General features: G+C 39.0%; 1 protein-coding gene across 1 annotated transcript in view; it reads left to right on the top strand.

Annotated features, from left to right (window-relative positions):
• pacs1 (phosphofurin acidic cluster sorting protein 1) overlaps nucleotides 1-16212 on the top strand; it is a 67162-nt gene that overhangs the window by 38125 nt on the left and 12825 nt on the right. Inside the window, exons 2-7 of the mRNA XM_028038261.1 lie at nucleotides 3174-3261; nucleotides 6252-6341; nucleotides 7101-7226; nucleotides 12192-12336; nucleotides 12445-12536; nucleotides 14805-14882. Of these exons, the coding sequence (XP_027894062.1) occupies nucleotides 3174-3261; nucleotides 6252-6341; nucleotides 7101-7226; nucleotides 12192-12336; nucleotides 12445-12536; nucleotides 14805-14882 (619 nt within the window). The remainder of the gene's footprint in view (nucleotides 1-3173; nucleotides 3262-6251; nucleotides 6342-7100; nucleotides 7227-12191; nucleotides 12337-12444; nucleotides 12537-14804; nucleotides 14883-16212) is intronic.

Consider the following 16212-nt stretch of genomic DNA (forward strand, 5'->3'; position numbering starts at 1 on the left):
CGACATTTGCTGCCTCTCAAAATGGAAATGATATAAGGCAAATAATATTAACTGGAAGATTTATTGTACCTAAACAGATGTCTGTCGGGAAGCCTTCAATCCTGGGTTTAATCTACAACTTGGAGCCTGATACTTGAACAGGGTGTCCGCGTATCCTTAAAACATCAAAGAAATTTTAAGTCATATATCTGAAATCAAGGCCTTGAAGACACTTACATAAAAAATGTGAATTGGCTTTAAATACATAATTTAAGACATTAAAGATCTTAAATTTGTTGTTGCTGGACAGTTTGCTCCAAACTACAATCTATGTAGTTTATTTTTCTCACTGGACTTTGCTATCAGAAAAATGTTTGAGTCGCATCCAGACATCTTCATTCTGTTCCGTTACTCAAAGCCGGTGATGCTACCGCTAACTACCTGTTAACATAGCCCTGCTAGCTAGCTAGCGTTTTTGCATCTATGAGGAGTAAGTGCAAATTTATCGTCAGTTAGCTGGATGATATTTGTCTTTACTCTGGGACATTCAATGCAAAAACGTTTGGCACTGCTATCATATAAAGTGTGCAGTGTTTTTGTACATTTCTGTTGTGAAACAGGCCTTTAATTTTATCCATACTGGTCTTAAAAAGTCTTAAATTTAAGTTGGTGAAACCTGCAGAAATCCTGTAAAAGATAGCTTTGAGGTTTTTAAAATATGTGATTTTTATTTTACTTTTCCATCTTCAAAGATGTTTTAAGGTGTTTTGCTTATGGAGAGTTGGAAGAAATGCCCATAAGCCATGATGCAGTGCTACAACCCAACTGAAGCACCTTAAAGATAGTCCGGTGCTGGATACACACTTAACTCTCCCCGTCTCTATCAGTAAGCAAAAATTGATTTGATTGTATTCAAAGCTTCAGACCCCTTTTGTGTTGTCCATTTTTATCATGAGCCGGAAAGCCTCGGCTTCAAGGAGAGAGGCTCAGAGTGTGCGCAGCTGAGTCGTCTCAGCGGTTTCATCAGCGGTCGAAGAAAAGTTGCCCCTTTCAGCGCGTGGAACTCGAGCACTTAGAGAGGGATGAAAGCGGGTGAGCGGAGAGGATTTGTTGGAAGGTCTGGGTGAGATGAGAGGCAGCGGAGGATTGAGAGAGATGTGTTTTGAATGAAAAAGAGTGAGTTTTCTGTCCACTCGCTCTGCCTTTAATCTTCATAGCGGTTATTAATGTTGACTCCGTGTGTTTGGGTTTCAGAAGTTCTCCACATATGTCATCATGTGACCTTTTCATCTCTGGGTGATGTATCCATGTAGGTCTTTTGGTTGTTTTTGTTACTTCTAAGGCAAAAGAAAAGGAGTATTTTTTTCCCTCCTTTTTATTTCTCGTATTGTTCAGACTGTCAGCCATCATTGCCATGTCCCCTTCTCTTATTATCTCTCCTGGTTTTGATGTCTCGTTCTCTCTTTGTCTGACGGCTTCGTATTCATATCTTTATTCATGTCCCGACGGGCAATTAAGTTGTACAGCAAATCACAATAAAAAATAACAGCGATTAATATTTATCTAAACTGTGTGATGCGAAATTCCAATGCTTTAACCAATGGAGGTTAAAAACACGAAACCTGTCAATCAAAAACATATAAGTGCCAGCAAGACTAAGAAAGTGAACAATAAAGAGACCAATAAATACATAATACTTAAAATTAAAATCTTCCCCCTTTATTTCTTGGTTTCCCCATCTTTTCTGTAATGATTTTTCAGTCTTTCTCTTTATGATTTTATGTGTATTTTTTCTGTCTCGCTCCTCACTGTTGACCCCCTGACTCCTCAGCTCGGGTTTGTCTGATTCACTTTCAGCTCTTACAGTACATCTTAGAAGACGTTCCTCTTTGTGCCTTTGAACAGTTCAAGTGTCTCAGCTTGGCTTTGGCCTTCAGTTCATTTCCTTTTAACCCGAGGGTTTTGCTTCGCGGTGTTCTGACTTAATTGTCATCTTCAGTCGGGGAAATAAAAGAGACTTAACTTGCCAACAAAAATAGCAAAACTATTTTCAGTCTGAGTCGTGGGCTGGAGAGAATCTTTGCAGCATCTTGTCGTCAGATAAACTGCTGAGCCGCCTTCGACGCCTCCTTTTAATTTCAGTTTTCATTTGAGTCAAACGTGCTTCTTCGGAGGGAGGAATTAAAATCTCCGCACCGCAGCAGAACAGTTTGTTAGACTTCACCCTGAAATTAAACAGATATAGACTTTAAGGCTTCACTTGGTGAGTTTCATGTGTTTAGGATAAAAATGTCTCATAATCTCAGTAACTTGGGGGTTGAATTGACCTGTGGTAGCGTGTCTTTGTTCAGATTATAACCAGAAACATTTTTAAAAATATTATTACTAGTGGAATTTAACCGCCATGTAAGAAGTGGCACATAATTATGAAATAAAAGGCAAGTAACCAAGGTGACAAATTTTCTCATCTATGTCTGACAATGTTGAACATACAGGCAAGTTTACAGTGGAAGGATTCAGATCAAAGCATATGCATATGTTAGAATGGTCTAGTCAAAGTCCAATCATCCCATATGATTGCAAAAAGAACATTGTACTTTTTTTTTTTTACACTTTGCAATTATGCTTTTTTTTGTGATTCTATTTTAAGTAAATATAATAAAAATCAATTGATGTATTTTTTTCAGTGGTTATATAGCTTTGTAATATATTTTGTAGACCTTGTTAAAGGTGCATCTTTGCCAAGTTTGTAACTGAATTGTAAATGTAAAAAAAAAAAACAATCTGACCCAATTTTAAGATTGGAGCAACTCATCCTGAAAATTAGTCCTTATTTCAATTCTAGATAATCTAATAAATAAGAATCCATCTTTTTGTACGTCAGTTTTGTTTTTGTTTTGTTGTTTTTTTTTACTTCAGAAAATGCTGCAATTTCTTTTCCAGTCAGAAGATGCCCGCTGGTATAAATGAAGCAATAAGCCAGACAGAAATCTAAGGGGAGGCTGATAAAAGTGGCATCAAAGTGGTTAATCTCTCTCGCAAAGAACCTCTTCAAAGGGCTGGGCTCTGTGGGGAACAAATGGATCGCTTTTGGCTTGTTGATCATTTTCGCTTTTGCTGTGAACTCAGGCTAAGCCGCCATGAGTACGCTGAATATTGGATTTGATCTCATGTTGTTGTTGTTGTTCCTGCAGGCTCTTCAACCTGACCCTGAAGAAGCTGATCATGCTGAAGGAGCTGGACAAAGATCTCACTTCGGTGGTCATCGCCGTCAAGCTGCAGGTACGACGGCAGCAACAGCTTCAGGGTCGAAACCAAGAAAGTGTTGCGGTATACTTCCAAACTTCTCACCAGGCGAAAACTCTGAGGGAAAAAAAATGGCCATGTCTTTTGTAAATCTTACAAACAAGGTTCTCCTTAGTTAACTTACTGTAGCTTGCATTTAGCAATTATGTCTGCCGCTTTAATCAGGAGAATCCAATTATAGGACTAAAAGACTTGAGCTCTTCTATTGAGAGAGCCAAAAAAAAAGTAGCCCAGCAGATGTTTCCAAGTTGCTGAGCAAACAAAAAAAAAGTATTCTGTTTTCGTATTTTTTTCCTTCTGGAAAGTTTCTCATTGTTTTTTTCCAGGCAGGTTATTGGGTCTGGATGCATTTCCTCCCCGACACTCTGCCAAGGACGCTTACTTTAAATTACCCAGAGACATAGCAGAGCTGAAAGGCTTTGTTTCTTAGTGTGTGTAGCCCTTACTTCTAGCTGGCCGCTGATTCAGACAGGGCGGAAGGTAAAGTTAACGTACATGAAATCAGAAATGTCAAAATAAAACGGCTTTACAAACTTGTTTATCACATTTTGTCATGTTAAATCCACAAATTTCACTTTTGTTTCCTTTCCGGATTGGTTGTCAGTTTTCACACAAATTTGAAAAGTGTGGCAAGCGTTGATAACACGCTCAGGGTGAAGGACAGCTTCATATGAGGGGCCGTTTAGGACAAAATTTACGTTTTGTCTCTCACACACTACCAAAAGGTCTCGCATACTCCAAAAAAATAGCCACGCACACTCAAAAAAATTACGTTTTGTCTCTCACACACTACCAAAAACTCACGCATACTCAAAAAAAATAGCCACGCACACTCAAAAATTACTCACGCACATTCAAAAAATACTCAAATTGCGTATACACACACTACTAAAATGTCACACACACATTCACAAACGTTAACTTTCTCGCTCACATACACTACTACCAGCTCGCTCACATACACTACTACCAGCTCGCGCACATACACTACTACCAGCTCGCGCACATACACTACTACCAGCTCGCGCACATACACACAAACGTTAACTTTCTCGCTCACATACACTGCTAACAGCTCGCACACACAAAGACGTTTATCTCTCACATACACAAGACTAAAGTTGAACACACACACAGTACTAAGACTCGTTTTATGAATGTGTGAGAGCGAGACTCTTTTTGAATGTGTGAGAGTTGTCACGGAAGAGGCGGGGCGTAATTTTTGGATCAAACTGCGCATGCGTAGATCCTAAACTATAAGTTTCGATTGTTGACTCACTGTATGTTCTGTTACTTAGTATATTTGTGCTTTTAAATATATATAGAACGTTTAACTTTCTTGTAGATTAAATGTGCTATAGAAATAAATGAATCTGATTGATTGATTAAAAATAGCAAAATTGCTGTAGTACAATCTGTCCACTGGGTGGCTAACTCTAATTCGAAACGAGAGAGAATTGGTCAGGCAGCTGCCATTTTAAACAATTAGAGTTAGCCATGTTCGGTATAGCAAACTCTTTCTTCTTCGGCACTAGTTGGCGCCGGTTAATAATTCCTGTAATACTGGCACCCAGTGGACAGATTGTACTACAGCAATTTTGCTATTTTTAATCAATCAATCAGATTCATTTATTTCTATAGCACATTTAATCTACAAGAAAGTTAAACGTTCTATATATATTTAAAAGCACAAATATACTAAGTAATAGAACATACAGTGAGTCAACAATCGAAACTTATAGTTTAGGATCTACGCATGCGCAGTTTGATCCAAAAATTACGCCCCGCCTCTTCCGTGACAACTCTCACACATTCAAAAAGAGTCTCGCTCTCACACATTCAAAAAGAGTCTCGCTCTCACACATACATAAAACGAGTCTTAGTACTGTGTGTGTGTTCAACTTTAGTCTTGTGCATGTGAGAGATAAACGTCTGTGTGTGTGCGAGCTGTTAGCAGTGTATGTGAGCGAGAAAGTTAACGTTTGTGTGTATGTGCGCGAGCTGGTAGTGTATGTGCGCGAGCTGGTAGTAGTGTATGTGAGCGAGAAAGTTAACGTTTGTGAATGTGTGTGTGACATTTTAGTAGTGTGTGTATACGCAATTTGAGTATTTTTTGAATGTGCGTGAGTAATTTTTGAGTGTGCGTGGCTATTTTTTTTGAGTATGCGTGAGTTTTTGGTAGTGTGTGAGAGACAAAATGTAATTTTTTTGAGTATGCGAGAGTTTTTGGTAGTGTGTGAGAGACAAAACGTAATTTTTTTGAGTATGCGAGAGTTTTTGGTAGTGTGTGAGAGACTAAACGTAATTTTTTGGAGTGTGCGTGGCTATTTTTTTGGAGTATGCGAGACTTTTTGGTAGTGTGTGAGAGACAAAACGTAATTTTTGTCCTAAACGGCCCCTCATAGCTTCAGACTTGGGTTGTTGCTCACATTTTGCATGTTGGTCAAAGCACCGCACTGGAATTTATGTAACCATATTGAAGTAAAAGTGGCCAAATAATAATTAAATTTGATTCAAAAACTTTATTTATCTCCAGAGGAGCAATTAAAGGTGGTCCGGAGAGCATACATAAAAATAAAATGTAAAGCATGCCACACTTTTCAGATATGCATTATCAAAGATGTTTGGAAGACAGATCATTTTACTTCCACTCATTATTTTTTGTTGCTTTATAACACTAAATCCCAATTTTAAAAAAACACTGAAGATTGTATCTCTAAATTGACAATGTGCTAAAAAACATTCCCTCTCTGTCTGTCTTAGTTTTTCAAAGCATTGTACTTTTCTCTTCTTGATATATTCTTGTTGATGTCTGCCTCATTTTCTATCTTTATAAGCCAGTATATTCTGTTTTCCAGCGTTGTTTCTCTCCACTAAATTTTATTGTGCAGTTTAGGACCTTCTCTGTGCAACTGTAAATCGTTTCCTTCAGATTCACTCATCTCCTCTTTCCGTCTCCTCATCAGGGCTCCAAACGGATCTTGCGCTCCAACGAGATCCTGCTCTCCTCTGCAGGACTGACGGAGACCGACTTACAGCTCACCTTCTCCCTGCAGGTACAGACTCAAACACTCACACCGATCAGGGAGCCGCCGCCCCCCCACTAGGTTATTCATCGAAAACAAAAAAAGCACCTGCTAGTAGTGTGACCAGTCGGCTGCGGTTTTCCAAACTTAAAAAAAAAAAAAAAAAAAATCCGGTGTTATTTATATGGAGATCATGCACATTTGCCTCTCTCTGACATATACTCTGTGCACTCACGCAGAGAACGGTTAATCTACTTCCCCGCAGCGTTTCTTCTGCTCCAAATCATCCCATCCTTATTCTCCCGGTGCTGAACGCTGCGAAAAGGTCAGAGAGTGTCTCCCTGTGGATTGTGGCGTGCTCACTGAGCCAGACATTATACATTATACATTAAACCGGCTATAGCGTCTGCGGCGCTGCAGCAGCGGAGAAGCCTATTAAAACTGAGCAGCAGAGTCTTGTCATGGCTTTCAACGTTGTTCCAGGAGCCAGTTTGTTCCAATTATAGTTCAGCCGGTGAGATCCTTAATGCCAGGTTATGTCATAGTTTGGATGTGACTAAGTGGTTTGGTGCTGGGGGAGAACATGGAGAAATTCAGGAGGTGATAAAGTCTCCTGCAACAACCCATTAAGATCCATCTAATTATTCAGGCATCAGTGTAATTGTTTTATCGCTATGTACCCATATAGCAGTTAATCTGCTCACCTGTAAGCTGTGTGTGTGTGTGTGTGGGTGTGTGGGTGTGTGCGCGTATGTGTGTGTGTGTGTGTGTGTGTGTTTGTATCTGCAGTACCCACATTTCTTGAAGAGGGATGCCAACAAGCTTCAGATCATGCTGCAGCGGCGGAAGAGATACAAGAACCGGACCATCCTGGGCTACAAGACCCTGGCTTTGGGGCTCATCAACATGGCCGAGGTATTACAATCAAAATCAGACAGTAGAGTTCTGATTCTCCTCTTTCGTTTTATTATTTCTTTAGGGTATAAGATATACCCTAAAATATTCAGCGCTCATTTTAGAATGTGTCACTTTTCAGCATTCAGGAAGAGGCGCCTCAGGAATGCTGATCTTTTTTTTTGACTTGTTACATTTTTTTTAGATTTTCTTGTAGTTTCAATATTTACATTTTCTGCCATGTGCTGTATTATTTTTATATCACATTTTTCCTGAGAAGTGTTTTTGAAATATTCTGAAAGATGATACTTGACTGGCGTGGAGCTTCTGGCACATGTCAATATTATGTTATGATGCTTTCCATTAATAAAAGAGTTCATACACAATTTGGAAAAAAATCTATCTTTATGATTTTAGTTCTTTCCATTTATTAAAGCTGTATCAGTTTTATCAGTCTGCCCATCTAACCATCCACATGTCAAGCTTGATGTCTGTAGAATTATCAGAAATTAATTCTCTATACATTTAGTTTTTTTTATGTGGTTATAAAATTAGCTAAAAATAATTGAAAACTGGAGATTTGAGTCTGAAAAAATGATTTTTGCAGTGTCATTCCGATGGATAAATATTTCTTTGAACTTTGCTGTTGAAAATTGAACTTAAAAATAATACATTTGTTTATTTCACATTTGCAACATAGCATTGGTCAATTTGGACACTTAATCAGGGTGTATGTACCTAAAACTAAGGCCTCAAAATGTATTACATTCCTAAGAAAATATGTAAGTTGGCCTTGAATACGTTAATCACAGGTCTTATATTTTGTCGTCGCAGGACATATATTCTATTTAGTTTATTTTTCTTGTAGGACTTTTCTGTCAAGCAAAAGGTTTGAGTCACACGAAGACATCATTACATTCTGTCACAGGAAGCTGTTGAGGCTAACGCTAACTAGCTGCTAGTAAGCGTTGGCTAGCAGGTTAGCATTTTTGCATCATCGCCAATTAGCTGAACGACATTCGTCTTGGCTGTGTTCCATCACAGCTGCTAGCAAACTTCTGTTGCCAACCAGTACAATGTTACATTTGTTCTTACATTACATTCATTCTCATTCTGTGCAAAAATGTTCGACACAACTACAGTACAAATTATGCCATTTTCTTTTGTACATTTCAGTCGTGATACACATCTTAATTCTCATTCCTAGCGGTCTTATAAAGTCTTACATTTGAGTCAGTGAAACCTTCAGAAACCCTGTTAAGCCACGGCAAAGGCTGCTGCTATACTGTCATCTACACCCACTTCTTTCTTCTCTCCACTTCCTACCTTTGGAGAATTTCAATTACCTCCGGCCTCTTGAAACCTATTTAATGCTAACCTTTGTCGTAACTCAATTCAAGCTAGGGCACTAAAAATTAGATGGCAGTTTTCAATCTTTGGCCTGGCTGTCTCTTTATGGCCTCAACAAATGTCACCATACATCAAACTTCCAATTAGGTTTAAGTCTCCTCTGCCGATAGCTCCCTGTGTAGTCTCCCTCCTGCAATGTGAAGCTGTTTCAAAAGGGATTGGATCTACTGTGTGTGTGTGTGAGGGCGTGTGTGTGTGCGTGTTGGGGTGTACATGTGTGTTTGCATTTGGAGGTTCATTATTTCCTATAAATGTCTGGGTGTTGCTTTCAGAGGCCGGGTGTAAAAGTAAAAGTCAAAATTATTCACTGCAGGAAATTTCCTGAACAAATAGTAATATCTCAGATCGCAGCTCAGAAAGCCCAGAAAAGAGGAAAAATGCAGACTTCATCAGGTAATAGATATGCTCCTGAGGATGTTTACGTGCTCTAAAATTAGCCAAGACTCTTTCAAGTGCATGAAACTACAAGAGCGGCATAAGCTCAGATCGTACATGCCACTGTCAGCTCGGATGGGAGGCCTTCCCCCTCCTAAATGGAGGGTTACTCTACTGTCTGCTTTCTGCCTCCGGCCGACTCTGCATATAAAATAAAGGCAAATTTTCTGCATGAAGCTCTTTCAACTGACAAGTTGGCCGCAAAGTGTTCCACAAAGGGCAAGAGCCACAAATGTGAACTCGCTTTGCAAGAAAGGCTTGAACTCATTATGTTTACAGCCTGTGGAACATTCCCACATTGCGTTACGCTACAAAAATGAACTCCAATGAGATTTTACGCAACATAAAGCAGAATTGTGAAGTGGGACGAAAAGGATGTACAATATTGTTTTCGACCTCTTTGTACAAATACAATCTGAAAAGTGTGGCATGCTCTTGTGTTAAGCCTATGCCCCGGTCTCAAGTCGTTGGTAACTTCCTATCAAGTTTATTTCCAGTATTGCCTTGTGATGGATTGCTCCATCCATCTTTCTATCAACTAAGACTAACCTCTTCCTGCTGAAGGTAAACCCACATCATAATCCTGCCACCACCATGTTTCATTGTACAGATGATATGGTTCTTGTAATGCCCACATGGTTTTATATGTTGTCCAAAAAGTTCAATGTTGGTGTCTTTTGACCAGAGCACCTTCTTCCAAATCTTCATGGTGTCCCTTTAATGGCAAACTTTTAAATTGGACTCCCCCAGACTTCCACATGATTACCCCCACTTCTCAGTTCTAAGTAATAAAATCCTCATGAAATGAATAGAGTTGACGATTGTAATGTTTGCAAGTCACCGTTCGATGGATACGGCTCATAGATTTGGGTTTTGATAGCTGCAATGAAATACCATTTTAATTAAATAGAACCGCCATTTAAGAATTACTTTTGTTTAAAATGCAGGAAAATATTTAATTTATTTCAGAATCCTTTTTTGTGTGTGCCATTTACATTATAGGAAGACACATAGAAAAACATCAGACATTTTTATATATATATATATATATATATATATATGCACATCTAAGAAGTTAGGAAGGAAAATTTTCAAATAATTTTAATATTTTGATTACTCAATCACTGACCTGATTCAGAAAGGTAGTTACCCTAAACATCTGTAATTGCTTGCTCCATTTAAGTTCAAATCATATCAAAAGTGATTATTTTGTGCCCAGTTTTAAGAGGTTTTCAGCCGCGCGAAGCTCAGGTTGTTCTTTATTGCCGTGCTCCATGCAGCCTCGGCTATCTGTGCCTCTGTTTTGTTCTGCTTTTTCTTCACCGTTAGCACTGTGCCAGTAGTAAAAAGAATGAGGGAGGTTTACTTTAAATGCCGCAATTATCGGCGAGATAAAAAGTGTATTTTAGGGGAGAATTTGTTACGTGCTGCGGTTCAGCGTAATGGACTAAAGCAGCCGAGGCAGAGGTGGAAATTTAATGGATTTTTAAGAGGCTCTGCCGTCGTTTTCAAAGAACGAACCTGCAGCAGATCCATCACTGACTCCGGCCTCTGGACGGTGAATTAAAAACAACAACAACAAAAGCAGACGGATGTTTGGGAGTATTTTTCATTAACTATGCACATTGTGCGTCTGTGCGGTTTGTCAGATTTGCATAATTTGTTCCTCGGTTTGGAAAACTGGTTAAAATTAGCAACAGCAGCAAGGTTCTCCGAGCTCCTGGCAGCATTCGATACATGTGAAGGGCACCCAGCGAGCCAAGCGGATGGATGTATAGCTGTGATGTCTCTCTTTAATCTGTGGCCACGGCTGTCTCCATAATAAGCTGCTCAGACTTCATTAACTCTGTCAGTGTGACCAGACTGCTGAGAGAGACGGGGTGTCATTCAGTACACACACACTCCCAAACGGAAAGGAAGAAATGCCGCTGTTTCCCGCAGACATGCGGAAAATCTATGTATCGCTTGTTTGTGTTTTCTTCACTTTTGTTTTGGTTTGCATTAATTTGCAATGCAGCAATCTGAATCAGTGGAACAGAGGCACAGCTAGAGGATGGAGGACAGTGGGCATTTATTGTCCGTAAAGACCAGATTTCCAGAATGCATGACTAAAGATTTCAGTTTCAACTGGTGAACCCACATGAGCCGTGGATATCTGCAGCTCCTCTAAAGTTGCATGCGCCTTTTAGCTGCTTCTCTAATTAATGGCGTATCTGGCTTCCGCTTCAATTATTCACTCCTTTGTGTTTGCTTATCGCATTTGGGGATCCAACTAAAGATTACTGTAGCAGTTGAATATTCTACTGATTATTTTGGCCATTAATCATATAAAAATTGCAACTGCAGATTTTTAATTTAACCATTTAAGCTTATTTTATACAGGATTAGAAATGCATAAAAATACAAATAAACAAATAATTCAACTCTTTTTTTAAAATAAAAAGCTAACATTTTATTCCTTAGTGTTAGCATGATCATCTGCAGCAAAAGATGCATCTGCAGGTAAAAACTACTTCAAACATCAGCACAAAAAGTTCAGTTCTTCCCGCCAGACTGTTTTAGGATTAACCAATTTATGGTTGGATAGCCAAAGGGATTTTGTTTGTGGGGGTTTATGTGTGTTTGTTTTTGTTTTTATTTATTTATTTGTACATAATTTGAACTGGGAAAAGCTTAAACTATGTTACTTGAGGAGTCCTGGTTGGAACATATTTACAAAGATTTTTATTTTTTTATATTGCATGAAAAATTTAGATATTTTTGCAAACTGCTCTGAGTATTGTTATTTCAGCAAATAGCTTTTTTTTTTGTCAGTATACTAACAATTAATCAATTACTAAATTAGTTGAGGATTATTTCAATAAATGATTAATCACGATTCATACGATTAATCATTTTCATTACTAGCCACATAGAATTCCAATAAAACATATTTAAGTTTGCAGTTGCAAAGCAGCAAAATTGGTGAACCGTTCAAGGCGTGTGAATACGTTTGCAAGGCACTGTGACCTCCACTTTGTTGGTAAAAGAACAAAGTTGTGTTTTGACCAAAAAAAAGCTGAAGCTTAATGTGATAAATGGTGGAACTCACAAACTAACTACGATGTTGTTCATTCTCTTCCCTCTTCCGTCACCCTGCAGGTGATGCAGCACCCCAGCGAGGGGGCCCAGGTTTTGGGGCTCCACAGCCAGCTGAAGGATGCTTCTGTCCCCGTCGCCGAGATCAGAGTCTACTCCCTGTCCAGCCAGCCCATCGACCACGAGGGACCCAAAGCGAAGATGTCTGGTACGGATGCTTGTTTTAACTTGGTCGTTCCTTTTTTAAAATTGAAACAGCTCTGCCGTTTTGCTCTCATCTTCCAGCTGCTGTTACAATCCGTTCTGCTTTCTCTAGATCGCTCCCCAGACATTGACAATTATTCTGAAGAAGAGGAAGAGAGCTACTCATCCGAACAGGAGGGCAGCGACGACCCTATTCATGGGCAGGTGTGTTTCAGTAAAAAAACAATAAATATATATTTACTCTGACAAATCCTAACCGTAGCTCACCAAGAAGTTCAGCAATATATTACCAGAACTATGTACGTTCATTTCTTGTTCAAAAACAACTCTGAAGTCTGAGCACTCAAAGCAAATGCAATGCAAAAAAAAAGACATGTACCCCAATTGGATTTCAGAGCGAAACAAAATGGCTAAACAAAGAGGCAGAGAACTATGTGGAGGGAATCTGTGGCTATCGGGGCCAGACCCACAGCAGAGGGAGATCAGGCAGGAGCGGTGCAGCTTTGTGTTGGCAAATTAAAAAGACTATAGGTAGAGGGATGGAGAGAAACGAAAGGATGAATGGAGGGTGGGGTAGTTATGCAGCGGCATACTTTCCTTTCCATCGTCTCCTCATTCTTTGGGGGTGTCAGAGTGAGACGCACATTAAATCTTCAGGAGAGGCTGAGGAAAAGGGTTAAACTACAGAAGATATCAGGTGTTTTTATACCTCCTTCCCAGGGGGGAAAACGACTGGTTTCTATTCAGAAATTAAGCTAACATTTAGAAAAATAAAGCAAGATTTGATAGACATGGTGAGCAATCAATGCTGAGTCATCCGCAGGTGGATGGATGTGGTCTGGTACCATAACCACAATGCAGTGCGTTCACTTTTGTATGAAATCCCTGCTGTGTGATTTGCTGCCTTTAGGTGGTAACTCCTTCTTTTGGTTCCTGGGTTTATATGGGAATAAACCTCAACGTGTCCAGATCAGAAATAACCAGGACAATACATTCATTAATCATTAAGGTTAAGTTCATGTAGGGATTTGCATTTATCATATTGTTTATCATATATCATGAAGCGTTTCTTATAAGGACTTTATATTTATTGAGTTCCAAAGAAAAACTCCTTCTATTGTTGATTTTTGGTATTTTGTCCACTTTGTTCAATGAGATCATCAATAAATATCAATTAATTTCTAAAATATGATTAAATGCCATTACTGTGTGCAGCTTAGTGATATATATTACTTTTCTGTATGTGACTAATGTCTTAAAGAAGCATATTACAAATGGAATGTTTTTTAGTAGCAATATTTATGTTTGTGGCGTTTTGATTGCTGTTCCATTCAGCCACAGTCAAACTGTTACCTGAAAACGAAGTAATAAGTAGTTTATGCCATCATTTTTTCATTATCACAATAGTTTCTGTTCCCATAAAGGATTATTTTCACAGACCTAATGTAGTTGTTTCTTTGGACTTATCTTAAGGTATTATTTTAACACATTTATTGATTTATTCATTTTTTTCAAAACAGACACAATTGTTGGTACCCCAAATAAATCCTATCAAATAAACGTGACAGAATGTTTGTCTTTCATTCATACGTGACTTTTTAGTTGATAAAATTTCCTATTAACTTCTAATTAGTAATCCATGGCTGTAAAAATTACTGGCCCGTGGCTTTTAGCCTCGGGCTGCTTTGCTGGATGAGACGCCACATCCTGCTGGCTCGGTGAGCAGAATGGTAAAGGAGGTAAAACATTCCCAAAGTTCACTGTGGGAGAATTACAGCAAAAAGAGTCATCTTAAGGTGAGCAAGTCTACAAACTACCATTTGTTGCTTCCAATCGCTAACCAGTTGTTAGAGAATGATGCCCAGAAACTACGTTTGCTGACCTCTACTGGGTTTTTAGTAAGAACCGCCTGCTTTGGTCAGCTGAAACTAAAACTGTGCTTGGTTGGGCTTGGCAAGAAACGAAGAGTAAATATGGAAAAGCACACCATGTTCACGGGAATCCCTGATGCCAAGATTCTGGGAACCTTGCTAGAGTTCATGGCAACATAAACTCATTAAAATATCAGGACATATTTAATACAGATCCGGATGTTTTGGCAGGATAATGATTCAAAACGAAGCTACTCAGAAACTGTTCGCAAGACAACCTTTCTCGTGAAAACCTGTGGGGTGAAATAGAGAGAGGATATCAAAAGAGAAGACCCAAGACTCTGGGCAATGTAGAGAGACTGTGCCAAGAGGAAAGGTCAAAGATGCCTCACTATGTGTTCTCCAACCATAAGAAATGTTAAAGAAGAGTTAGTGCTACCATTTTGGCACAAGGTATTGACTGCAGGCGAACCATTTCTTACATTGCCAGTAAGACGATTTAAAATTACTTTCAGAAGGGAAAGACAGCACATTTTAAGACTCAAAGAACTGACGATGTGATCCTTTAGCAGTAACCTCTGCTTGTCTGATTCGCCCTCAGTATCTGTATGACGAAGACGACGAGGTGAGGAAGAAGAAGCCGCGGCGTAAGCTCCCTCCCAACGCCGGCAGCACCAGGGTAAGACGAACCTCGCTCTCGTTTCCGCCCCCTGTCGCTCGTGTTCTCCGTCTCCTGGCTTGTTTTGTCTCTAAAGCAATTTGCGGCTAACCCGATTCGCGCAGTAGCCTTTTCAAACAAATCTGATTTGACTTGACTGACTCCACGAACCTATTCCTCCCCCCTGCCGCCCTGACTCCTATCGGCTCACTCATCTCGCCTCTCTCGCCTTTATGGTTTATTCATAGGTCCGCTCGTTCTCCACGCTCGGCATTCCAGCCAATTTTCATACAAAACAATAAAAACAGATTTACACAAATCACAAGAAGAACCTATAACAATAATCAAATCCTGCGTTGAGCGGGTACAGTCTTGCCCACTCGTAGCACGCAGATTTTAGCACAAACAACGCTTGTTTGCAGTTTAAGAAGTAGTACGCTTTTTTGTGTGTGTGCGTTGTAGCAGGAGTATCAGAGTGTTTTATAATGAACAGCTCACACACCTCAAACGATAACAAAACATGAACATGTTGAATTTACTGTCTGCACGCCACATCTATCCTCTGAAGCACTCATAAAAAAAACTCACATTTTCTAAGACAAAGTTGATTGTCTTTTCATCACAGGAAGTTGGCACAAAACCTTTCAAATATTCCAGTTCTCTGAAACCTAGTTTGACTCAATCTTCTAATGCTAATGTAGTCTTGCTGTTCTGATTGAACATTTTTACCCAAAGGTTATCGCTACATTTCTACCTGTTTGAATGATGTCCCTTTTTTACCCTTTAGTCCTGCTTTGCAACAAAAGGTTAAGACATTAAAAGTGAAGGTTGCTTAAGGTTAAGTTCAGGCAAAGTTGAAGCCAGGGATGTCATAGTTTTTCATGAGTATAAATACCAACATGAACGTTTGTTGACTGGAGTTTTGTTATGAAATGGGAATGAAAATAACAGCCAGATTCCCTCTTGTTGTTCCACACAGTCTACCAGGCTTTATGTAACAATATGAAACTGTAGTTTGTGCATATTCATCCTCAATTTAAATCATTTTCACAGTTTTGTGAAAATGAATTTTAAAATATGCTAAAATGAACATTTTATTAAATTAGACAACTTCTGTCTGCAGACTAGTGTGTTTTTACAAGCGAAGTTGATTTTTTTTAAGCTTGCCGAAACAGTTCAGTGTGTGTTTTATGCATTATAGAGTGCAATATAGTTAAGCTTTAGGCTTGTAAAATGGTCTAAAGTCTAAAATACTTCTAACACTCAGTGCTCTGAAATCTGTTTTAATGGGCATCTAAGATGCTGTGTTTGATGAGCAATAATCTATTTTGGTATTTTTTTTTTCTTATTT

The sequence above is a fragment of the Xiphophorus couchianus genome, chromosome 14 (genome assembly GCF_001444195.1).
Source record: "Xiphophorus couchianus chromosome 14, X_couchianus-1.0, whole genome shotgun sequence".
NCBI lineage: Eukaryota > Metazoa > Chordata > Actinopteri > Cyprinodontiformes > Poeciliidae > Xiphophorus > Xiphophorus couchianus.